Raw genomic sequence first — 25,722 nt, 5'->3', positions numbered from 1 at the left:
CAGTGAGAAAGCGAGGTGGGCTATGTGTGTTGTCCTTGTGGAGCGGCTGTTAGGGCTTGTCCACACAGCCCAGAAGACATGGATGTTTGGCAGTTCTGCTGGCAGGTGTAAGCTGCTACCCCAAGAAGTCTCACCCACATCTCTGCTCCCAGACCATTGACCCTTGAGATACATTGATTAACTTGACCGAGATTTTACTGGAACAGGTGATTGGCTTCCCTTTACTTCCCTTTACGGTAGCATGTGGTACTGTTTTCTCTTGAGAGTGAAGAGTGGATACTGCCCCAGTCACACTCTTGCTTTGCCCTGACCTACATCATCAACCTGTTGATGTAGCTGGGGAGGTCTGGCCCGTGCAAGGACAGGAGTCCATTCTCTGAAATTATTAGCCCCATAGTGACCGTCTATCACTGTGGATCTTGGGCCTCTAACCCAAATCATGGCTGCATTTTATTTAAAACACATACACACGGAGTTTAGAAGTTAAAAGACATAGGTTCTAGACCTACCTCTGTGGTTTTTTTACTTACCACATGACCTTGAGCAAATTCCGTAGCCGTCTGAGACTGCGTTTCTTGAAATAGAAAATGGAAATAATAATGCTGATCCTGCCCACCTCACCAGGTTGTTGGGAGCACAAAATGAGTGTAATGGAAAAAAAAAATCACTGGATAGTGAGAAGGTGGTTAAATAGTATTATGATGATATTATCAAAAGTATATTAAAATATATTTGAGTAAGGAAAGTAGCCTCCATCTGTGCCACATTGTTAGCGCTAAGAGTAACAGATTCCATTCTTCAGATGAGATCAAGAAGAAATTTCTCTCCATGCTACCATGCTGATGGCCTGATTTTCTATGCCCACCGATAAGCTCTATGCTCAACCCTACAGCTACTTGGGTGACCTTGGCAGTCTATCTGGCCTCTCTGGGTTTCCACTTTCTTTAGCTGTAAAGTGGTAGGACCAACATGGCCCCCCCACCCCCTCCTCCACCAGAGACCCTTATTTTTGTTTCTAATAGTCTCTGATATTCCGAGCTTTCTGTGAGGCACAGGGGCAACTGCTTTCTCAGGTGAAGCCCTACGTTACGTCAGTAATTGTTAATAAAGTTAGAATGACCTTTTAAGGAACCAAACTGGTCATCAGTAAGCAGCCATGAATAATATTGTTGTAATTCTCAGCAACTAGGTCCAGATAAAATTACATTCCTGTGGGTGACTCTTTTCCTGATGGGCTGACCTGATGTGCTAGAGAAGCTTAGTGGATTCCTAGCTCCTCTAATCATTGGAGAATTTCCTTGGCACCCAAACAGAGCTGCTGAAAAGCAATGTCACTACTGCTGTTGTGAGCCCAGAGTTTCATTAAAGTGAGATTCTTAAGGTTTTATCCCCAGATGGGCTTAGAAAGCCAGGAGCAGCCAGGTGGGTACTTAATGAGCTCTTTTGATTGGAGAGGTGGTTCTGCGGAGAATTTGAGTTGCACCTCCGCATCTGGGAGTGTGGAATTTGACTTCTGGTTCTGTCACTTACTGGCCGTCTGACCTTGAATAAATATTTAACTCTCCGTGATGCCTTTCCTCGTGCCTAGAATGGGGACCATAATCGTACCTTCCTCATGGGGTTGTGGAGGCTTCCAGGTGGGAGGTCAGGGATGAGTGGGAGAGGCAAAGAGAAGTGCTCAGGAAGTGTTTGGTTTTGTTACTATTACTTATCAGTCAGGATACTTGGGCACCTAGCACGGTGCCGCTCCTGACTTGATTCGCCATAGCAGATTGCTAACAGTTTGCTGTGTGTGTGTCTCATGACTGTCAAGAGTCAGTGTTACTGTCTAGGTCGTCCCTTGGGGCAAAGGTTAGTCGTTCAGGGAGAGAGAGAGAACGAGCGACAGATCAATCAGTTGATTAGGGGTAGTGCCTAAAGCACATCCAGAGAGCATCTCAGATGTTGGGACTTCCTTGCTTCTCCTTTGGGCTTGCAGCTTGTGAGTTGGGCTCCCACCGATGTTGAGATGTTAATTGAAATAACAACAAAGTAACCCCTCTTCAGTGTATAGTTCTAGAATTCTGACAGAAGCACTCAGTTGTGTAACCACTGCTATCTTCAAGGCCTAGGACATTTTATCACCCCCTAACATTTCCTCACCTTACCCCCAGCTTCTGGCAACCACAGCCCACTCTGTCTTCATCACTTCCTCTAGGTTCTAAAAAGCCCACTTGCTACGAGTCTTGAAATTTGGTAGGAGACTCTCGTTGCCACATCCGGCATCTGCAAGTGGTCCTGATCTCCTATGGGACCCTGGCTCCAGTCCGTGAGCCTCGGTCTGTTTCATTCATCTGTGTGTTTAGCAGAGGTTCACTGAGCTGTTCTCAGGCGTGAGTCCTGAGCCTGTGCTAAGCCTTGGTACAGAAAGTTTTAATCCCGCTTCTCAACTCTCTCAGGAGCCACAATTTGGTTGGGAAGTGATGCGTACAAATAAAAAGTTAACTTGTGATATGGGGCAGAAAGTCAGGAAAGTGTCACGAGGTTGTGTCACATTGTAATTTTGGACAAGCAGCAGGGGCAAGTGGGTGAGAGGCAATCTGGAAGGAGAGGTCAGTCTGTTCTGGGGGTTGGGGTGAGGGGTGGTCAGGAAAAGGCTCTAGAAAGACAGAGGCCTTCTGAATACTGCCTGTTGCTCAGCCTCCCCTTCCCACCCAACCCACGCGTTACTGCCTCATTGAAGCCTTTGATTCCTCGAATTGGGGGAAAAAATACTCCACTTTCTCAACTCTTTTGGTGTGGACTCTCCCCGGCCCCCCTCCCTTCACAACTGTCCTAAACTTCACCTCCAGAGCATTGTGTGCTGGCCCACAGCCCTACCAGAGTCCTCACAAACCAGGCCCTCTGCCCCCTTAGTACTTGACAACAAGGCCTCCTACAGAGTAGGTGCACAATAAATCTTCTGTGAGTTGAATGAGTGAGTTGGGCATTATGGGGAAAGGCAGGGAGGGAGAGAATCCCAGATCAGAGCAAGGGGCTGTTACGATGGGAAGACACTTGAGCTGCTGCCATTGCATAAACGACCAGCTCGCTTGCTGTCTACTTGGAAGGACGGTGCAACCGAGAATTGAATTTTGGAGTTCTGGAAGTTAAAGTGGTTTTGATGTCAGACCTTGATTGCCCTACTGTGCAGGGTATCGCTCTTGGCCAGCCCCTCCTCAGACACACACGTGCATTCATGCGCGCCCCGTTTGGTTTCCATCTGCCCACTGCTTTTAGGACTTGGGAAAATCTTGTTTTCCTGCCGTTTTATCTTCCGTGGGAGAAGAGGCAGCAGAAACCTGAGAGAGGTCAATGTCGGTGCTCAGTCTGTGTCTGGTGAACTACATAATTGATGCTCTTCATGCTCAAATGGGACGGTCCAAAGGATAAAATAAGAATTTGGGAGTCTGCCTGCCATATATAGCCTGTCGTCCTTTTCTTTAATTTCATCCCCTCCAGGAGAACCTAAACAACATTCCATTTCCCTTCCTCTCTGAATGCCAGGGCTTTGTGGATGGTTATCACATCCCCACATCTCCTTCCCCCAGCCTCGCGGGTGCCTTTCCTCTCTTCGTTCCAGAACTCGAGAATTCTCACTCCCCTCTCAAGCCTTCTCTGAATAGAATCAGGTCATGTTCTCTCCACCTCGTGCTAGTCATTTCATCTCTCTCCAAAAAGCAATTAAAACCGGAACTCATTTATAAACAAAAATCCTGGAGCAATTAAAATACTGAGCAGTTAAAACAAGAACTTGTCCACAATGGCAGATTTCTCAGGAAGATTGGAATGTGGTTAGGCCTTTTTGCCTAACTTGATGGTCAAGAAAATGTGAGGGATGTGGGAGCGCTGCGCGTTATCTGGACTGTGTGCCTTCAGAGAGGTGAATCTACCTCTATGACTGGGCTGCTGCTTCTTCTTCTTCTTCTTCTTCTTCTTCTTCTTGTGACTGGGCTTCTTAATTGATGAAAGGATTAGGATGGCTTGCCTGTCGTTCTCATGGGTGGAAATGTTAGAAATCACTTACACAGGGGTGAGTAAAGCATTGACTATGATCGCCAAGTATTCTGAGGCCCTTGGGAAAACCTTATTACTCCATTGTTGTTTCCATTTGTTTATCAGTGCCAGTTTTTAGGGATATGTCATTTGGCTAATGGCCAACAGAAGTATAAGGTCAGTTCTGTTTGAAAGTAGGGGAGGGCCTCAGGGTCATTGAAATGACCCATGAGATACCACTACACACCTTTCAGAGTGGCCGAAGTAGAAAAATAGTGACCACACCAAAAGCTGGCAAGAATGACCATGAATTAGACCATCCACACATTGCTGGTGGGAATGTCAAACAGTATAGCCACGTCAAGCAACAGTTTGGCAGTTTCTTGTAAAATGGAACATGAAGTTCCCATGTGATCCAGCAGTTGTGCTCTTAGGCATTGATTGGTCCCAGAGAAATGGAAACTTAGGTTCATACAAAGCCTGTATGGCATGTGTGCCATGTCCCTCATGGCAGCCGTATTTGGAATAGCCTAAGACCAGAAACAACCCAGAAGTCCTTCAATGCATGAGTAGTTAAACAGACTGTGGTATATCCACACCATGGAATAGTACTCAGCAGCGGAAAGGAGCTGTGTAGACACAGCAGGTTGAATGAATCTCCAGGGAATTATACTGGGGGTGGGGGGGTGGGGAGCTAATCTCCCACGGTTACCATGTGAGCTCATTTATGAATGAAACATCCTTGAAATGACAAAAATTATAGAAGTGGGGAACAGATGAGTGGATGTCAGGGGTCAGAGATGGTGGGGAGGAGAGTGGGTATATAGGAGATGCTTGTGAGGATGGACCTGTTTTGTATTTTGTGCTGGCAAACACACGAAACTCTGTATGTGATAAAATTGCATAAAACTTAATTGCACATATGTAGACACACACACACGTAGATACACATCTACACACAGAGGAATACAGGTCGGAATGAAGAAATCTGAACAAGCAGTGTAGAGTTATCAGTGTCAATATCCTAATACTGTGCTAGAGTTTTCTGAGATGTAGCCATTAGAGGAGATTGGATAAAAGGCACACGGGACACAGGATCTCTCTATTATTTCTCCCAACTGTATGTGAATCTACAATGACCTCAAACTGAAAAGTTTAATTAAAAGCAAGTCGAGGCAGGATCCAGAACCAGGGTGGTGGGAATTCATCTTGTCAGCGTCCTGGGGAGCTGGTGGGGCTGGTCTGTGTTAGGCCGCTCTGTTCCGTCGTTCTGATATTTCCTCCAGTGGTCATGGTGCCCGGAGGGCAGGGAAGGGCTGGGAGCCCGAACAGAGCACCCTCAGCTGGAAATGATGCAGTGGAGTGGATTTGGGTGGTCCTTTCTCCTTAGTAAGATTTGATTATGTCTCTGTGGACCCAGACCTGGAAAACAGCACGGCAGCTTCCTTCCTTCGGTGGAAGAGCAGAGGACAGAAGTGGGTCAAGTTCAAAGCACTGTCTGTCTGGCCCTGGGGCTAGCTCTGGCTGCAGCCTTTGGTCCTGCAGGCTTGGCTATGACCGGATTGAGTTTGGGACATTGCCACGTGTAAGCACCATTGGCCGGCATGCTGGAAATAGCCCCGGGAGGCAGGATACTGGCAAGATGCTTCTCTGGAGACATAAACCCAAAGCTAAGGCTGTTCTTCAGTTTCACGGCAGATGACATGTGGCTGAGAATCTGATTCCTGATGATTCAACTCTGGGGAAAGCTTGTCTTCCTTGAGAGTGCGTGCTAGAGTCGTGAGTCAGGCATCAGGGCATGATGGCTGTCATCTCTTTGAAGTTGTAGGACAGTCACATCTGGACAGCAACATCGACGATCAAGAGATTGTCACTAATCCTCCGGACATTTGCCAAGTTGTAGAGGTGACCACCGAGAGTGACGAGCAGCCAGTCAGCATGAGTGAGCTCTACCCTCTGCAGATTTCCCCCGTGTCTTCCTACGCAGGTAAGAGGGTTGGAGGGAACCTCTGGAGCTGAGCAAGGATGGGTGTGGGGCAGTCCTTCGGGGGGCGGAGGGCACCTGCTTCACTTCTCCATCCTGGGGATTATTCTTGCTTTGTTTTCTCCACGAACATCTTCTTGGGTACTTTTGTTCTCAGAAGACACGACCACAGCATTTCTTTACTCGGATCACCCATAACTTTTTCGTGCATGACTAACAATATTTCTTGGGAGAAGTAGTTCGTCGAAGTCTATGTTATTGCATAAATTATAAGAAATCCGGAAGGGTGTTTCCAGTGGAATCTGAGTTTGACCAAGCTGGATCAAACCTCGAAGACCATCCCTTTCAGCTCCTACAGAATTTCTGGAAGGGAAGGCATGTGTTCTAGGGAACATAACATGGTCAGTGAGTGTTTGGTCAGGACTTGAACTCAACCTGGAGACCTCGAGCCACATTCCATCCCACCATGTTTACTTTTTCCCCTTCTTTTTCAGTTCAATACAGCTTCTAATCAGGCCAGGTGCCTGAGCCCAGATCTGATTCCCCGGGGGAGGACCCCATAACAACCCAAAAGTTGACTCAGACAATCCTAGGATCAGAACCAGATTCTGTTGTTTCTTCCATCCTTACGCAACAAAGTGGTGGCTCCTTCATCTGCCACCATTACATCGTCTTACACTGTCCCATGATCTCCGTTTCATTTTCTGCAGACTCGATAATTAGGAAATATAAATTCTGAGTCAATGTTATTGCTTGCGAACGTTAAAAATAGAAAGAAAAAAAGAGGCCCTATCAGGAGTCAGTACAGGCAGCTCTAATACACTTCCCAGGATCCTTTATGCGCTGCCAGACAGAGCGTCCTTCACTTAGGATGACGCTCTGGTGACTGGCACACAGTAGTAGAATTAGGTTGATTCAAATGACAGGTTCTTTGTGAATTGTCAGCCACTAACCGACCCTTCTCTTCGCCTGAACACCCGCTTTCTATCTCTTTAGCTTATTTTTTAACCTGTGGTTAAATGGACATAGCACAGAATTTGCCATTTTTGCATTTTTAAGTGCACATTTTGGTGGCAGGAATTGCATTTGCGTTGTGCAACATTCGCCGCCTCCCAGCTCCAGTACTTTCTCATCTTGCAAAACTAAAACTGTCCCCGGTCAACACCAGGTCCCCAGCCCCTGGCAGCCCCCCGCTCCACTTTCTGCCTCTGTGAACTAGGCCACTCTCCAAAACTGAGGAGAGTGGACTCACGCAGCATTTGTCCTTCTGTGATTGGCCGATTTCACATAAGGTCCTCAAGATCCTCACTTTCTTCTATGCCAGGAACGCGAAAGGGATGTGAGAGCAGACCTTGGCTACAGGAAGCTTATAATCTGTCAAACAGGATAAGCTTGTCATTAGTGGTTTACTCATCACGCTTTGAGCTCCTACACGTCAGAGTTCCGTTTCGGCCTTTGCCAGGCTCCAGGGATAAATAACTGCTGTGTGTTGTCTGTTTATTGTGCCCCAGGACCTGTGCTAACTGCTTGGAATCCACTGACTTTGCTTAATTATCAGGAGAAGAACCCTGTCAGCCTGGGTATCATCATTATTACATCTTTAAAAAAAAAAAAATTTAGGAACCTAAGGCCAGTTGTGGGCAAAGCAGTGTGTCCAGGGAAGAACAATTGGCAACACGGATAGACTCTGCCTACAGGTGGCTGGTGCCAAAAGCCTGTTCTTAACCCTCCCACTGTGGTGCTGTCCCGGACGATCCACGGGGCTGGCTCCGTGGTTGGGAACACATCCACGGCCCTGAGATCCACGGCCTACGATGGGGGATGTGGGGGGGTGCGGACAGAGCAGCCTGTTTATGCCTTAATTTTACAGTTGAGATGACACTAGGCTCCTTTGCTTATATTTACATAGCTATGGCTGAAAATGTGTGACTTTGTTCTACATCATGCTGCTGCGGGGCATGATGCCACCCCATGTGGGTTTGGGTGTTTTTTGTTTTGTGTTTTGTTTTTCAAGGGTTGGAGCTTTAGAATAGACTTTTCTGTTTATCTGTTGAAGACTTCCTGAAGCCTTCTCAAGGGTTCTGGAAAGACGTCTTTCTTGCTGGTCTGCCCTCAGTGGCGTTTTGCCTCTGCAGAAGAATCCCAGGAACAGCTGATCCATGCAGAGAGAAATGAAAATTTCATTACCCTTTTCAGGACATTTGCATAGATTTGAAAAGAAGGATCCCAGTTGCCAGGCTGGCAGGCAGCAGGAGCTTTGTTGGAGCCTGGCTGTTCAGTCTGGCCTTTCGTTCTCTCCCTTGTTTTCATTGTCTGAATTCTCCAGAACCTTTTGGAGTGAGGCTCACCGGTTGGAGCCAAGATGTTTCCTCACTGCTGCCTTTCCAGAACTTACAGACCCGAAATTTACCTGTTAGGAAAATTTAACGGAGTGGCTGGTTGAAGTCTTCTGGTCGAGGAATTTGATAACAGTCTGCCTCGAAAGGCAGCTTTTTTTGGTTGTAATTCACCCTTCTTACGTTATGTTCCCCGATAGGAGAGGCTGCTTGTCTGTTTTTTGTGATAAGCTTCCTTTGTTTGGACTGAAATTCAACTGAATTTCAACTTCCTCTCACCATTTCATTCACTTGCTTAGGAAACTGGTATTTGGAGGCTGTTGTTTTGTTATTTTTCTTTTTTCTTTCTTTTTTTTTTTTTTTTTTACCCTTCCTGATCATTGAAATATAATCCAGTAGTATTACAAAACCACATTCCGTTTTGCAAGTCTGTCTTCTCTATGGTTTAAATTTTGTGGTGAGCAAGAAAAGAGGTGGTTTCTTTGAGTGGAAGTACTTGCATTGGGTGTTTTAAGACAATATAAAATTCTCATTGGATTCTTAAAACTTTCATCCTGGAGAGAGATCTCCCGAGCCCAACCTGGGGAAACTCCAGTGGACAGTCATTTTATCTTTAAAAGTCTGCTATATAGTGGGCTCTTGCCTCTTGTAAGTATGGCACCAGGATTTTACTAGGTTATCGATGGTTTAGTAAGAGAAAACCATAGTAGTATTTTGTGGAGGGCTGGACAAGAGGATGGAGAAGAGAGCATAATACAAAGGATTAGGGATCCCTGGGGGGTTCAGTGGTTTGGCGCCTGCCTTCGGCCCAGGGTGTAATCCTGGAGTCCGGGGATCAAGTCTCACGTCGGGCTCCCTGCATGGAGCCTGCTTCTCCCTCTGCCTGTGTCTCTGCCTCTCTCTCTCTCTCTCTCTCTCTCTCTCTGTGTCTCTCGTGAATAAATGAATGAAATCTTGAAAAAAAAATACAAAGGATTAATTGGTTATGACTGAGAGTGGACTGACCAACAATTGGCAGTAAGACTTTGGGCCCTTATGGAAACCATAGCAGGCTTGCATTTTGTTGGGTGAGGCTAAGGTAGAAGTGCTTTGAAATGAAGAGGACTCTGATTTGAACCTTTTGACTGAGCTTTCCTAGTGAGTTGAGGAAAGGATCGAGGGAAAGAAATTCTTGTCAATCTTATTAATAAAACTTGTTGAACAAGAACCTTCCAGAAAATGTGCCCGGATGTCAGAATGCAAAAAGGCTTAATGTTTATTAAACATCCTGTTTCCCTCTCCAGAATGTTCCTGAGGTGGTTTGACAATAAAAACTGGGCTGAAGCGGTGTGTGAACGTAAGACTAGTGTCATCCTAGAACCACAGCTCTGGAAGAAGGATCTCTGAGATCAACCCGCCCAAGGGTTGATCCCCTTCCCTCTCACCAGTCACTTTCAGGGGAACTGGGACCACAGTGTTGAAAGGAGCTACTCACGTACCTGTTACTGCTCTGTAAATACTTTCCACTCAGTCATGCCGCGCTAGTGAAGCGACTCCAATTTTTTCTCATTCCATTGTATTCACAACCAATAAAAAACCCAAATCCAAACTCATCGAAAGGGAAAATGAAATAACAGTACAGGCTGATATGCAGCTGCAGTGAGTTCATTTGTGATATAAGAAGGGAACTTGAGAATGACAACAGTGAAGGAAAACCAAGGGGACAGAGGGACATGGGCCCGTGGACACCCAGCAAAGCACTGTGAACCAGTGACGTCGGGGAAGCCGTGAGAGCCGTGCTTACTCGGGAGAGGAGGGTCTTCGGGTCCTCAGGCCAGAGCTTCGGGCATCTCCTGCTCCTGGGTCACAGGCACACAGGGCCGTTCTTTTAAACAATAAAAACTAGAAATCTCAGCTTGCTAATAATGGAGAGTCTTTAGAGTTACTTCAGAAGCAGGTGATCTTATTTTAGAAGCCCTGCTCTCCACTAAGATTTGTGTTAGCTGAAAATTTCAGATCAGAACACGGATGGCTTTTCTTGTCTCAAACTGTTTCCTGAAGTTTTGAAAACTGGATGCTTTTAAGGGCAATGAACTTTCTTTCTTTTTTTTTTTTTTTTTTTTGTATATTTTTTTATTGGAGTTCGATTTGCCCAACATATAGCCTAACACCCAGTGCTCATCCCATCGGTGCCCCCCTCAGTGCCCATCACCCAGTCCCCCCGTCCCCCCACCTTGTTCATTTCCCAGGGTTGGGGGGTCTCTCATGAGAGCAGTGAATGTTCTGATCACGTTCATGGTCTCTGCAGAGGTCTTAACCAAGCAGTCTGCCCAGGGTCTGCGTCTTCTCGGCCCTCCCGTAGCTGGGGCTGGGGCTGTGCTGGAATCCCAGAACCCTGGTGTCCACTGCTCGTTTCCACATATTTCCAGCTCTCCTCCCCCCAACACATGTCTGTTGGCGTCTGTGTGTTTGTTTCTATTTGAAGGGAGACAGGAACAGAAGATGATGGCGTTTCTGGGAGGTAATTAGGATCAAAGGGGGTCTAGACATGTATGAAAGGAAGAGAAACCCTGGCTTTAGAGCACCGAGAAAGTTGAGCATAAAAATGGAAAGGGGATCTTGAAATTTCAGCCGGAGCAGCAGGAGTGCTCAGGAAGCAGAGCTGCTGTTGTGTTTCGGTGCCCAGAGCCCTGGAATCAGACGTGCAGTTTTGTTTTCTCTCCTCTCTGCTGACTCAGGCCACAACTTTGGCAGGTTTCTCAATATCTCTGTTCCTCATTCTTCTTGGGAGCGGCGATACTGATCCCTGCCTCCTTGGGATACTGAGCTAGCCCGAGGATTATGCGAGCAGGGTTTTTCACTTGTTTTGGGGTGGAAGCATTTCTTAGGCCTCCCGGTACTGTCAGCTTGTCTGGAGGGCTAGGGTCATCATCAGCCCAGGCAAAGCCTTCTCCGGGTGGCTGTTGCTCCAGCTGGGGGTGCTCTGGGGAAGTCTGCTCAGCCTGAGAAGAGGAGAAGCCAGGCCTGTGCTCTAGGGGCTCCTGGACAGTTCTGGGGGAGGATCGCTCATGCCCAGGGGATGTCACTGGAAAACAGTGGCTGACCTTGTGTGGAAAAAGGCTCCAGGGCAGGCCTCGTGTGGTCAGCATTCTCGCTTGCTTTGTTTAAGGGAGGAACCTGTGACTCAGTTTATCCATTTGTTATTTAACCTTTAATTCATAGAGATCCTGCTCTGGGGCTAGTGCTCCGAATGGTCAAAAGGGCTCCATGTGGGCTGGAGCCCTATGGTCCCAGCTTTGCCACTGGCCAGATATGAGACTGGAGGTCAGTCGCTCAGTAGGTTTGGGATGGAAAGAGGTAGAAGGTGCTGGAGCACACATGAGCCCTTCTAAGGGGGGTGATAGGAGCTGCTTCCCAGCTGAGGATCTCTGTGAGGCCTAACCAGACCTGCGTGCAAAGGTGCCGACACGGCCCCGGCCCAAGGCTCTCTCTTTTGTTCACTATCATGTTTTCTCTAGCCCTTGTCTATAAAGGAATGACCCAGACTCAGGGCTCTCTAAGAGGCAGTGTATTTCCCTACCCCTGGTGCTTTCATTTCTCAATGCCATCAACACTGAAGAGCTGCACACCATCAATTTTCTTAAAGAATTAAAAACTTTGTACTTAAAAAATTAGGTTTTTTTAAGTTAAAAAAAAAAAATCCTGCGTTCTATGTACAGGTGATGTGTAATCGCTGGCTATTAACTTTGACTCTGTTAATCTAGTGTGTTGTGCAAATCCAAGGTTGAGCAAGGCTGACGAGCTGAGGACAACGGTGTGCTATCATTTCTCGAGCCGTGGGCCGGGCCCTGTGCTAGGCCTTTTCCCACATATCCTCACACTGATTCATCACTTAACCCTCTTCGGAAGACATTCATGCTCCCATCTTACAGATGAGGAAATTGCACTTTGTGAAGTTAGGCAACCTGCTCCGCGTCTCCCAACGGGCAGACCGAATCAGGATGGTAACCGGATTAGTTGTCTGTTGCTGCGTAACAACAGAACCACAAACTCAGTGGCTTAAGACAACACACATGTATTATCCCAGCCCAGTTTCTGAGGGTCAGGAGTGCAGGCGTGGCTTAGCTGGGCTCTCTGCTCCGCACGTTGCCTGCGCAGCCCTGCTGATGTCCAGGTATGGTCCAGGGCTACTTGCTCATCCGGCATCGGGGTGGAATGGCTGGGAGGAGGTCTGCTTCTAAGCTCACGTGGTTTGGAGTGAAATGTAGTTTGGAGTGGAATGTCGCTCTTTGCAGGTTGTCAGACTGAAAGCCTCAGTTTCTTGCTGGCTGTTGGCTGGAAGCAGCTTTTAGGTTGTTTTTTGTTTGGTTGGCTTTTTGTCATGGAAACCTTCCCAACAGGGCTCCTTGTTTCCTCAAAGCCAACAAGGGAGAAAGTCTCCTCAGGAGACAGGATTCAGGCTTACTTAACATAGTCGCATACATCCATCCGTTGCTCACTGTGTTCTGTTGCTTCAAACCAAGTCGCAGGTCCCCCCCCCCCCTGCATTCCAGAGGAGGGAATCCCAACAAGCCAGGAAACAGCAGGAGAGGAGGATCATGGGAGCTGCCCTAGAATCTGTCCACCACAGCAACCCAGGTGGAGGGTGCAACTTTGTAAACCTAGGATAAAAGTATGAAAGGGATATGGGGTAAAGGAGGGCCCCGGAGTAAGCGGGGGTGCTCCAGGGAGGCTGGGACTGGGACTTAAATGGAACCAACCCGACAGGGATTGGAAGAAAGCACGAGTGGGGCGTGTGGATAGAGCAGCCCTGAGGGAAGGGGGTGAGGTGGACGCAGGAGCGAGCAGAGGTCCTGGGGAGCAGAGGGCAGATTGGCCCCAGTCCTGGGAGGTAGGGGCCATGAGAACACACAGCCTGGCCCTTGGAGAGCGAGCGACCCTCAACCGAAGGGCCAAAATCAGAGAAGGAGAAACCACTCTAGCATCTCCCGAGTACAACTGTCTGTTTGACCTTTTGCACAAAGAGGGTGAAGATCATGAGTTCACTGACCCATTTCTCTTTTGAACAACAACAAAAAAGAAGTGCTGATATATTTTTTTAAACACTGCCTGAGCCACACAACAGTTGGAGCGGCAGGAATGATGGCCCTGTGTTTTTCTCTCTGTGAACAGAAAGCGAAACTACCGATAGTGTGCCCAGTGACGAAGAGAGCGTCGAGGTAAGCATGGCGGCCGCCACCTGGCTCGGACAGGCGCTGCGGGCAAGCATTTTCCCACCAGCACTTCGGTTTCCTTGCTGCTCCTTAAGTTTCTCTACGTTTGATCACGAGTTCTACTGGAGGAGTTTGTGTATGGGTGTGGGGGTTTGTGTGTGTGTGTCGTAAAATATACACAACATGAAAATCACCGTACTTTTGGGTTTTGAATTATAAATTTAATCTCTGGGAACTGAACGGGAGGAAAGAGGAAGAGGTTGCTATTAGAAAAAGAGGCTATGACGGCAGGAAATAGAGACCGGAGTGGAGGCCAGGAATTGGAGGTGCTCACCACTCTCAACATCCTAGTTCACCAGCAGAAACAGCTGGTCCAAGTGGCCAAAAGCAGTGGCCGGAAGTAGGTGGCAGCAAGTGCTGAGCAAAAGCATCTCCATGTTTACCCGGAGTCCCCTTCCTCTGTGATCCGTGCCCAGAGCCTAGGTGTGCGTGCAGTCTGGATTCGCAGTCGCCTGCTCCCCATTCCCCTGCTCTAGGCTGGGCTCACACAATGGCAGGAAATGGCTGTAACCGCCTGCTTTGTGTCTGTGTTTGAGAGAGAGAGAGACTGACTGGCTAATGGGTGTTTCAAGTCGTGATTTTTCAGTGTAGGAAATACTTCAAGTGGAGTCCAGGAACTCTGAAAAGACAGGAAGTGTAGATGCTCACATACATTCCAACCCTGTTTCTTCAAGGTCAGAAATTCCAGCTCCTTCTTTGGAGTGTATCCACCCCTTCCTGCCGAGACCCTCTGTTTGCTTGGCATGCTGGAGCTCTACGCTGTACCCATTTGAACGCGGTGGAAGGGCATTCACCCTCCGAGTTCCTCATTTCCCTCTCTCTCGGAAAGCGCAGATTGACTCAAAAGATTGGATTGGGCCATGAGTGAGGAAGCAAGACTCTGTGACAAACCAGCCATGATGACCTAAGACCTACCTCATGATCAGGCTGGGGGGCCTGCAGGAGAGCGGAACCAGAAACCAAGTTCCTGCCTTGTTTTCCTGCCTTCATAGAACAGTTTTGGCCATTTTTTTCTGGGAGGTAGCGAATGGGAATTGATTTTAAAAAAAGGGAAGAGAAACCATTGCTTGGGATGTGCACAGCCGGGTGTGGGTCTCAGTTGAGGGATGTCAAGTCGCTAAGCTTCTGTTCATTCCATGCCTCCTAAGAACCTCAGTTAACACACTGACACATGGGAATAGTGGTGCATTTTTGTTTTTAAAGAGCCGTTTGATTGAAGGCCAAGAACAAACATGTATCTTGCTTCTTCTCTTTGAAAGGGACGACCCCACTGGAGGAAGAGGAACATTGAAGGCAAACAGTACCTCAGCAACATGGGGACTCGAAGCACCTACCTGCTGCCCAGCATGGCGACCTTCGTTACTTCCAACAAACCTGACCTCCAGGTCACCATCAAAGAGGAGAGCTGTCCGGTGCCTTACAACAGCTCGTGGCCCACTTTACCAGACCTCCCCCTCCCTCCCTCCGTGACCCCAGCGCCCAGCAGCAGTCGGCCAGACCGGGAGACTCGGGCCAGCGTCATCAAGAAAACATCAGATATCACCCAGGCCCGAGTCAAGAGCTGTTAAGCCTTTGACTTCCCCTGGTGGTTGTTGGGATTTCTTGGCTTTGTTTTGTTGTTTGTTTGTATTTTATTTTTCTCTCTGACACCCATTTTAGACAAATCTAAGGGAAAAAGCCTTGACAATAGAACATTGATTGCTGTGTCCAACTCCAGTACTGGAGCTTCTTTTTAACTCAGGACTCCAGCCCATTGGTAGACGTGTATCTCTAGAGCCTGCTGGATCTCCCAGGGCTGCTCCCTCAAGTTCAAGGACGTCATAGGACCAACACCCACACGGGCAGCGAGGTGCTGCATTGCCTGCGGTCAAGGCCAGCATGGTGGAGTGGATGCCTCAGAACGGATGAGAAAATGTGAACTAGCTGGAATTTTTTATTCTTGTGAATATGTACATAGGGCAGTACTAGCGACGTTGCAGTCTGCTTCTGCACCTTATCTTAAAGCACTTACAGATAGACCTTCTTCTTGTGATCTTGCTCTATTTCTCAACACATTCAGCGGCCCCCCTTCTGGACCCTTTGTCCCGCCTCCCGGCCCAGCCCATCCAGTTCATTTCCTCCTTTTCCTCCCCGCAGAGGCTGTGTTCCACATCCCTGAGGAGGAGAAGAAGAAAATGAGCTTCTCCACAGATGTCCCATTTTTTTAAGACTGCTTTAAAAAAAAAAAAAAGAAAGAAAGAAAAAGAAAATCTAATCTGCTGTGCTTGAATGCCACGCGGTACAAAGGAAAACTATCATGGAGATATTATGCAAATTCCCAGATTTGAAGACAAAAATATTCTAATTCTAACCAGAGCAAGCTTTTTTATTTTTTATACAGGGGAATATTTTATTCAAGGTAAAATTCTAAAGAAAATATAATTGTTTTTTATCTTTTCTACAGCAAATTTATAATTTTAAGATTCCTTTTCTTGTTTATCGGCAGTTGTTATTACATCCTTGTGGCACATTTTTTTTTTAATTTTGTAAAGGTGAAAAAGCTTTTATGAGCTCATGTAGCAATCAAATTATCCTGTGGATTGATAATAAATGAATATGATATATAGTTAAATTTTTAATGGGCATGATGCCTGACTTTGTCTGTGTCTATTTGAGAGGACCATCATGGGACACGGCTGGCAAAGGATCATTGCTTCTTGGGGACCCAAACTTACTCCCATTTCAACCATAAGAAACCCTGGAAGGTTCTTACCGTGAGGACAGAATGGCCCCCTCTTTCTAGTGCTCACCTTGAGCCAGGCGCTCGGCTGTGCGTTTTCCGTGAGCTCTCTACTTCACTCACTGAGGCTGTATCCCTGATAGGGACTTAGCTCCATTTCACATGGAAGAAATGGACGTTTCCAGTGAAAATGCCTTTACTCGAGGTCACATGGGTAGTAGGAGTCAAGAGCATGAGTTAAGCCCAAGTCTGGTGTGACTGTGGAGGGAGTCCAAAGCCACCCCACTATCTCCCTCTCTACTATGTGTCCATTCTACCCACTTCTGTGCTTTTCCTCTCCTCACCCATAGGCTCATATGTATGGCTAAAATTTTGTATTTATGTCACATACCAGGCCCACACGCAAGACGTTTTCAGTAATAGGAAATACATATTGGGTTCCTAGTCTACCTCAGTCTTCTTTCTGGGACCTGGGGCCTCCCAGAAGCTGTCCTCAGTACTTAGGGCCTGTCTTTTTGCATTGAAAGAACTCCAGACTCCGTCACCCATTTGTCATTTCAAGGTATATCCCTGACCTTGGAAAAGCCACCGCGCCAACCTTTCATGCATCCATGATGTCTATAAAATCAGAAAACTCAGACTTAACCTGCCTATCTACTTCCTCCAGGCGTTGTGGAAGAGATTGCTAAGTTAATATTTGAAAAAGTTCCTTCGGTGAAAGGACAGAGAGCTATTTTTATGCTTTTCTCCATGTGTGGCCGCAGACATAATTAGTGGTCATAAAATTATCCAGCTCTGAACAGAAATTAACTGAAGCATTTTACTGGTGGATGTGTTGGGTTGAAATGCCACATCTTGATGGTTGACTGCTTCTGTGAGGGGCACTTTGTTGACTGTGTGTTTACTTCAATTTCGTGGGAAAGCCTCACTTTCGTAGTGAAAGGAGTCCTGAAGAGGAAGGAGATGCTCCCAACCCCCTACGCACTATGCTCTCCAGTTAAGACCTACTCATCTTCCGAGTTCTAAACAAATGAGGCCAGTTTTTTGTGACTTCTATCTAAGTAGCCATCCTGTTTTAAATTGAATTGAAAAAATAATAAAAGAAAGTGGCCCTAAGTCACGTGGCCTGGCAGTCAGAGGGTTAAGGGTAGCTCCTGATCCCTGATCCCTTCCCTCTCCTGAAAATAGAGGAGCCAGCTCACACCTCACCCCTCCCCGCAGCTCTGCAGGCCCCAGACGCCATCCCCACTGGCATCTTCCACCCCCGTGGTTGTGAGCAGACTTACTTACAGAACCTTCCCAGGATTTGGAAATGTGCAACTGAGGTACTAAAAATAATCACCCGTTGCCAATAAGGCCCCAGAGGATGGGATCAAGTCTAAATTATTTCTGAGAAATTCTGTATTGGTTCTAAGTGTTACCAGTAGTGTAGGGAAACGAGCTAGTTATACAATGCCAAGGGTTGACGTGAGGAAGAAAGAAGATGAGATGGGGCATCTCAGGGACTCGAGCCTCAGACTTTGTCGGTTAGAGGAAGTACTGGGGACACGTGCTTCATTTGGGCAGCGTCTGTGTGAGCTGATATGCTTTTATGATGGCCTTGGGTGTGTGTATGTGTGTGGTGTGTGTGTGTAAGTAGCAAGTTCAGTGTGATAGCCTTTGGGACAATAATCTCTATTCTCTGCAGCTGGCACTCAGGTCTCTCCCCTGATAGGAGCGTGGTACAGCTGTGAACTGTGACTCCAGTGACAGCAACTTCCTCCCAGCCAGAGGGCTGAGAGAACCCAGCATATCCTTGAACTGCAAAGGGCTTCCAGAACACCGTTTGCAAGTATCTAAATAAATCCATGCTCAACCGTAGCCGATTTTTCAATGTTTTGTTGAAGTAACTGCCAAAGGAGGTGTTTAGTCTATTCAAATGTGTTTATAGAGAAGAAGAAATACACATGGATAAAAAAGACACACAAATCCACTGGACATGGAAAGTTTTAGGAATGGGAAAGATTATTAGTGATTTGGTTTCAGGATTCTGAATTTTAAAACTTGGGCTTTGGGAAATATTTTGCATGTGAATGAAAAAGATGTTAAGCCCCAATGGCCTCCTGCCCTAAGCCAGAGAGATGGAACATTAGACATTCCATTTGCTTGAGGCCATTCTTTGAACGTTGAATTCATTAGGTTTTTAGAGCCCCTGTTATTCTAGCTGTGGACAAACAGACCCAGATAAAAGGTGAAAATAAGAATCCTGCTCTTCTGCCAAATTTCTACTGAAGAAACAAAAAGCATGCTAGGAGGAGGGTTTGCAATGAGGTACCCAAGATGGGTCCCTGGCATGCATGCCGGATATCCAACACCTTGGTATTAGTTTTGGTGTGGAAAGAGAATGGGAGCAGAAGCCGACTTCTACCTGGTGGTGTTCAGCTATCTCATCCTAAAATTCCATCCAATGGCACACTCAGGGCCAGGATGATCAGAGCCATGGGGACCCGACACTGACCAGCCAAAGGAGCCAGAGCCAGCTCTCTCCCATCTGTTCCCAAGCTGCAGGGTACCCTCCTCAAGGGCGTCACAGCCCACAGGACTGTAAGCATCTCAGAGCTGTGTCTCAATCACATGTTTGCATCCCAGCATGTAAAATTGGAAGTACCCCCATCCCCACCCCAGAACTTCCTCCTTCTCCCCTGGGATCCACCATTTCAGTGTCAAAAGAACAGGGCTGGATTCTTGGCTGCACCCCCCGCCCCGGGAACTTGGCCATCCACAGCCCTGAAGAGGAGCCCCAGGGTGTGCCAAGAAGGTGCCGGGTGGAATGTTCCCTCCTCTGAGTCCCAATGGCCCCTCTGGACCCAGACGCTGTCCCCTGCTGCAGCTCAGCATCCCTGGCTGTGCCGTGGGGACAAATGAGGGTTTGTAGAGGTTTCCTTCTGTGGCTGTACTAGCAACAGGTGCAGGGGCTCCGTGTCTGTGCTACTGAAAATAGTGCCAGGAAGGAAGGAAGTGGCCAGGCCTAATAGCTGGTTTTACAGAAATGTTAAGTCTGTCCAAGAACTTGAGTCATGCTGTGGAAGGATCAAGATGTAGGACGTTTCAGAAAGCATTTTCTGGAGTCCTCTGAACAAGGCAAGAAGCTGCAAGTGCACTTCTGTTGCTCAGAGCAAGCTGCTCTTTGCAGGTTTGGTCTGTTTCTCTGTCTCTGGTTTATAAACACCTGGGGATGGAGAATGCGGGCTCTCTGGAAGGTCCTGTGCTGGTACTGTGCAAATGCTGCTCTGTGAACCCCTTACACATGTGGCTGGACAAACACCACCCTCACATGTGGCAGCCTGTGCAGCAAAAGCAGCTGATTTTAGTAACACAACTGTTTTTGCAGGTGCGGAAAATTCCACAGCGATTGCACATCTCGGTTTCAGTTTTGGTTGAGAAGAACATTTAAAAGTCTGAACACCCAAACACCCGTCCACATGAATCATCAGGCAAAGAGAATGCCCAAGGTGTTCCATCTGCTGGGAGCTTGGGTCATAGATCTGAGAATGCTCATATTCTCCAAATTCTTTCTAATGCACCAGTTCCAAGGTGTTGACATTTTCAGTTCACAAGTTATGTTTGAACCTACTGTCCGAAGTTTCAGGATAAAGTTAGCAGCCAAAAGTTAGGGTGAGTTCCTTAGCATGAGGGATGGCTAAGAAACAGAAATGGCCTATTGATAAATATTCTCTAGGGGCGCCTGGGTGGCTCAAACGGTTGAGTGACTCTTGGTTTCGGCTCAGGTCATGATCTCATAGTCCGGAGATGGAGCCCCAAGTGGGGTCCTCACTCATCACAGAGTCTGCTTAAGACTTTTTCTCCCTCTCCCTCTGCCCACCCCTGCCTCCATTCTCTCTCATAAATAAATAAATATTTTTTTAAAAAAGAAAAAATAGATTCATTCATTCAACACTGTATATTATGTCCCTGCTATTTGCTAGGGCTGTTCCAAGTGTTAGAGAAGTGTATAGACATGAACAAAACTAAATCCTTGTTCCAGTGGAGCCTAAATTCTAGTAGAGGTGGACATTCAACGAACAAATCATCTGTGAGTGACAATAAATTCTTTTTTAAAAAAGATTTTATTTTTTTGTTCATGAGAGAGAGAGAGAAAGAGAGGCAGAGACACAAGCAGAATGAGAAGTAGGCTCCCCACAAGGAGCCCGATGTGGGACTCAATCCTGGATCCTGGGATCACACCCTGAGTCAAAGGCAGGTGCTCAACCACTGAGCCACCCAGGTGTCCCTAGTAACAATAAATTCTATGGAGAAAAGTAAAGCTGGATAAGAGAGATAGGGAGTGAATGGGGATATTCAAACTTTCATTTTAGAGCTTAAAGGATCAGTTGAAGTGTTGGCAGTTGCAAAGACCAGCAGTTAGTGGGAAAGAAGGAAAACAGTGTGTATCAGCAGGGTTCACTGCAGGAAACAGAAACCACTCTAGCTATTTTAAGCAGAAAGACATTAAACAGAGAGAAGCAGGTGTTTACAGCATTGTTTGGAAGGCTGGGGGAGCTGACTTTAGGGTTGCTTGCACCTCGGCCACAGCTGTGAAGGGTGGCCATTAGGAGGTTGTCGTTGGAAGTGATGACTGGAAACATACTGCTGTCCTTGAAATATAAGAATCAGGAAGTCCCTGTCGCCCCCATTCTGACTATCTCCTGGCACCCATTAAATTAGTGACCAAAAGCCCCAGTGTCTCCACAATCACATTTGCCAGTGGTTACAGCCACATGGGTGGGAAGGTTGATTTTGCTGCAATTCTTACTCCCAGCCTCATGCAAATGCATATAATTAGTTGAACCTAATTCACAGAAGCCTCAGCCACAAAAAAGACTAGGAAACATGGTTCTAGATTTCCAACCTTTGCATTAGAGAAAGACACAGTAGATGGAATTGGGAATGGGTACTCAGTGCCTACTCAGGACATCCAGGCGCCTCAAGGAAGCCACTCTTTGCCAAGAAATGTTGAAGGAAATGGAAAATCCCAGGTAAGAATGTCCAGAGAATGGGAACTTCATCCTGTAAACCCAGTGAGTATGGGAAAGCATTGTTGTGTAGTGGGAAGAGATTAGGTTTTTGAAATCAGATAAACCTAGGTTCCGTTCTCACTTGTTGACGACTTTGGGCAATTTCTTAATATCTATGAGAAGTGGCTTCTTTTTATATAAAATGGGGTATTAGCTCCTTACTTGGAAGGATGTTGTAAGCATTAAATAAGATAATGCTATAAAAATTTGAGGCATATAGGCATTCCATTTTATTAACCATATAATTTGTATGTAAAATAACTAATATCCATATTTGGGGGTACTGATTCCAAATTACCCACCCTCTTCCAGACTTAGATTAATTCAAGGATCTGCCACTGAGGACCCCAGAGCTCAAACATGTGATGCCAGTTTCTATGTAGCTAAAATTAGTGGGTCTTGTTTTTTGGTTTTGGTTTTGGTTTTTAAGATCCTAGACCATCCTTAATGGAGACAGGCTAATTCTATTATTGAGTGGCTTAGAAGGAGCTAAGAAAACATTCCTTTCTGGTAGAAGTTGAAAAGGCCAGAACCTGCTGGTAGTTACTTTTGTTTTTAACAACAACTAACCAAATTGTTTAAATGCCTTATAAAACCACCAAGTGGAATGAAATAAATTTTTGATTATTGAGGTGGTTCTACTTTGCTTCCTTCTGGGTCAGCAATATAATACCCACCTATTATGGACCAGCTTGCACTATATTTCCCATAAGATTCATGTGATGCATGACATTTGACTCAGCAATTTCAAAACTAGGTATATTTCAACATACTTATAAAACAGACTAATAAACAATTAAGCTTTTGCGCTTTCTTAATATATTTCTACCCTATCCTAGAATGTCATCCCACCTCGTGGATGGGACGAGGGAACTTATATGGCAGATGCTTTGTCAGAGCCCAAACATATACCAGGTGTGAGGGCAGGAGTGCTCCCTTCCAAGGCCTCTGTTTGCCTAAATGGATTAACACTGGGGCTGAGAAGGCTCTGGAAAAAGAGCTAGAAGACTGTGTCAGAGACTAGATCCTGGGATGTGACAAACTGGAGCCAATAAGACTGAAGGTGGAGGGTGAACAAGTGAGCTATTCTCAGTACTTTCAAGACTGTTGCTTGAGCCCATAAGGACACCTGATTACCCTTGAGCGTGTACCCTGAGGGTGTGGAAAGCTGCCACCTGAGGACCTATCCCCCTCCTTATTCCCCTAGCTAGTGGTTTGATGAGCTGTGGTCCAAGATTGAGTTGGCAGATCAAGTAAAATGACAAGAACTACCCTGGAAAGGACAGAGGCAGGTGGCCAGGAGGAGCTCCCAGACATTCTGGAGTAGGATCACATCAGTGGAGCATGTAGCAGCCATAGATAAGAAAGAGAATTTAGCTAAAATTGGGAAGGCAGTGGGGCTGGCATCTGGCCCAGGGAAACTGAAGGTCTAAGTAGTGTATTTAGTGGATTGGTCCACAAAGCAGAGAACCCAAGACACTGGAGCTAGAGGGACCTCAAAAATGGGTGTTAGTAGCAGCACGGGGTTATGCTTCTGAAAGCCTTAGGGTTGCATAGACTGGGCTTTCAACATCAGGACAACTAGTCTATGTGTCATATGGCATCGTTTGTATACAGGCTGAGAAAAATTGGGATATTCAAATTGCAAATGAATACTAAAAACCATAATGTGACCATTATAATGTAAAAGTACATTTCTTTCATTTCTTCAAGAGTCTCAAGATTCCCCCTCTTGTCTCCTTTTTCTTCACTTTCAGAACTGCAAGGACCACCACTGCTTCTCTATGTATCTGATTCTCCTCCAGAAGCAATGCTTCTCCTAGTGCTACCTTTATTCACATTGAAGACCCTACAGGGAATCAATACCACATATACATGCTCTTCTACGGAACTCTCTTCAAGGATGAGCTATTTCCAGCAAGGGATAAGTAGCAAAACTTCAACAAAAGCACTGATCATGAAGATTTAATATATGTAATCGTATAGCTAGGACCCAAACCAGGGTGGGGACGTGATCAAATGATAATATGTTAACATGATGTGTTCTGGCCAAGTGGGGACGAATGCAGCTAATTACAGGTAGAAGAAGGGAGAGAGAAGAGCCAACTATCACATTCATTTTTCCTCCTCTCACATTATCCATTAGGTCAATGGTATTGATAGATTCTGGGTATGAGTACTATCATACCACTTAAAATGGACAGAATAGACAATAAGAAGTTAAGAAAAAGAGAGAACAAAAGTATTACAAAAGGCATAAGTCTAGAAGTAACCAAATAGTCCTACATCAAAACAACTATGGCAAAATATCCTGATCCAATATTATGGCTGCTATGAACTGAATGTTTCTCTCTCTCTCTCTCCAGAATTCATATGATGAAGTCTCTTCCCCCAATAGGATGATGTTAGGAAGTAGGGCCTTGGGAGGTGATTAGGTCATGAGGGTAGAGCCCTCATGAATAGGAATCATGCCCTTTTAAAAGAGGCTCGAGAGAGCTCCCTCCTCCCTTCCATCATGTGAGGACATGGCAAAAAACAGCCATCTGGTGCCTTTATTTTGCACGTCCCGCCTCCAGAACTGTGAGAAATAAATTTCTGTTGTTTACAAGCCACCCAGTCTACGGTATTCTTGGAATAGCAGCCTGAATGGACTAAGACAATGGCTCTGGAAATTACTCAGTTCAGTGATTTGGAGGAGAAGATGAGGAAATATTCACACACCAGAATCTGGGCAGGGGAAAATGTGTGTCTGGAAAGAAAATAGTGCTTTGTCCCATTGCTTTTATTTGCTTTTAGTTGTATGATTTCATCGATTTTGAATTTTATAATCATTTCAATACTGTATGAGATTTTGTGATGATAAAAAGAAAAGGGGTTCAAAAGAGGTTAAGAAACACTAATCTAAGGGAGTTTCCATATTTGGAGGATAAGTGCAGCTACCTGAAATCGAATCTCTTCATACAGACCTTATATTCAAACAGGAGTGAGAGAAAACCGCTACAGTCCATTGAGTTCAGCGTTAGAAAAAGAGAATATTTCAAACTTCAAAACTACCAATTACCTTCAAAAACTTCAAATTACAATGAGTAGACAAATGAGCACCATATCCCAAGACAGTTCCTATCACTGTCACTATAAGCTGGGTATGGAATGTACAAGACAGGAAACTGAAAATCTCCAGGAAAAAGAACAAAGAGACATGGAAAGGAACCAAGGAGAAAACTTATGATCTTGCAGAAATGACACAGAAATAAGGCATGATGGTCCTGCTCCCCTCACTGTTCACTAAAGACATTTCACTTCACTGCTCTGACAGCTGAGGGCTGAGAATAGTCTTGAATTAGGAACTCTGTTACAAAATGCCCAGGAAAAGAAAGAATAATCAACCTAATTCCATAAAGAATTTCTGTTAGAAGAACACAGAAAATGAGAATCACAACTGTTGAACTGATAAAAATTCTCCACCCCAAGCCAATTGCAAAGCCAAAGAAAACTATACAACAGCACTCCAAACAGAAATGATTATGTTCAAACAACTGAGGATGTTTAGGAAAAAAACACCAAAATCATACATTTAAAAAGTAGGGCCATAAATGGGCACAAAATAGGAAGAAATGCAACAAGAATTGATTGACTTAGGAAAATAAAGAAAAATTCAAGTGTTTCAAAAATTAAGAATAAATACAAGGTTTGGATAGATTTGAATGTTGTATGATTTCAGCATTGAAGAAGGGCAGCTAAATAAGAGAATGGAAATAAAATTAAGAGAGGTGTAACCAGGGTTGAAGACAACGTGATTAAGATGAAAAACAGGCAAATGAGGTCCAACATACATACAGTAGCAGCACCTAAAGAAGAAAAACAAAGCAATGAAGTATCCTATAATCCAAGAAAACTCTCTGGAAATAAGAAAAAAAATGTAAACAATATTTGAAAAGACTACTACATATCTAGGAAAATTTATCAAGAAAGAGCAATTTTGAGACATTTTCTAGTGAACTATGAGATTTTAAAGACACACACACACACATACACGCACTCCTCAGGGCCTGTATTAATAATAGTTTACCTCAAACTGGTGGCTTAAAACAACATAAATTTATTTTTGTACAGTTCTCGAGTCCAGAAGTTCAAAATCAGGGTGTTAACCTGGCCATGTTCCCTCTGAAGGCTCTAAGAGAGAATCCTCTCTGCTTTTCTCAGCTTCTGGTGACTCCAGGTGTTTCTTGGCTTGTGGTCACATACTGCACTCTGTCCTCAGTCTTCATGTGGCCTTCTCTTCTTTATCCCTATGCATTTCCCCCACTGCCTGTCTCTAATTTATGTCCTTGTCCTTTTCTCTTATTAGAACATTTGTCCAGGG

At 45.7% G+C, this 25,722-nt stretch overlaps 1 protein-coding gene across 5 annotated transcripts in view; it reads left to right on the top strand.

Annotated features, from left to right (window-relative positions):
- Positions 1 to 16,191, top strand: part of IRF2 (interferon regulatory factor 2) — a 79,349-nt gene extending 63,158 nt beyond the window's left edge. For all 5 annotated transcript variants that reach the window (XM_041751861.1, XM_041751860.1, XM_041751862.1 and 2 more), the window contains 3 exons: positions 5,837 to 6,001; positions 13,486 to 13,532; positions 14,846 to 16,191. In XM_041751861.1, the coding sequence (XP_041607795.1) occupies positions 5,837 to 6,001; positions 13,486 to 13,532; positions 14,846 to 15,154 (521 nt within the window). In that variant the 3' untranslated portion in view covers positions 15,155 to 16,191. The remainder of the gene's footprint in view (positions 1 to 5,836; positions 6,002 to 13,485; positions 13,533 to 14,845) is intronic.
- Positions 16,192 to 25,722: the final 9,531 nt, after the last annotated feature.

The sequence above is a fragment of the Vulpes lagopus genome, chromosome 4 (genome assembly GCF_018345385.1).
Source record: "Vulpes lagopus strain Blue_001 chromosome 4, ASM1834538v1, whole genome shotgun sequence".
NCBI lineage: Eukaryota > Metazoa > Chordata > Mammalia > Carnivora > Canidae > Vulpes > Vulpes lagopus.
The sequence above is the reverse complement of the archived record's forward strand: the minus strand, read 5'-3'. Positions and strand labels throughout refer to the sequence as shown.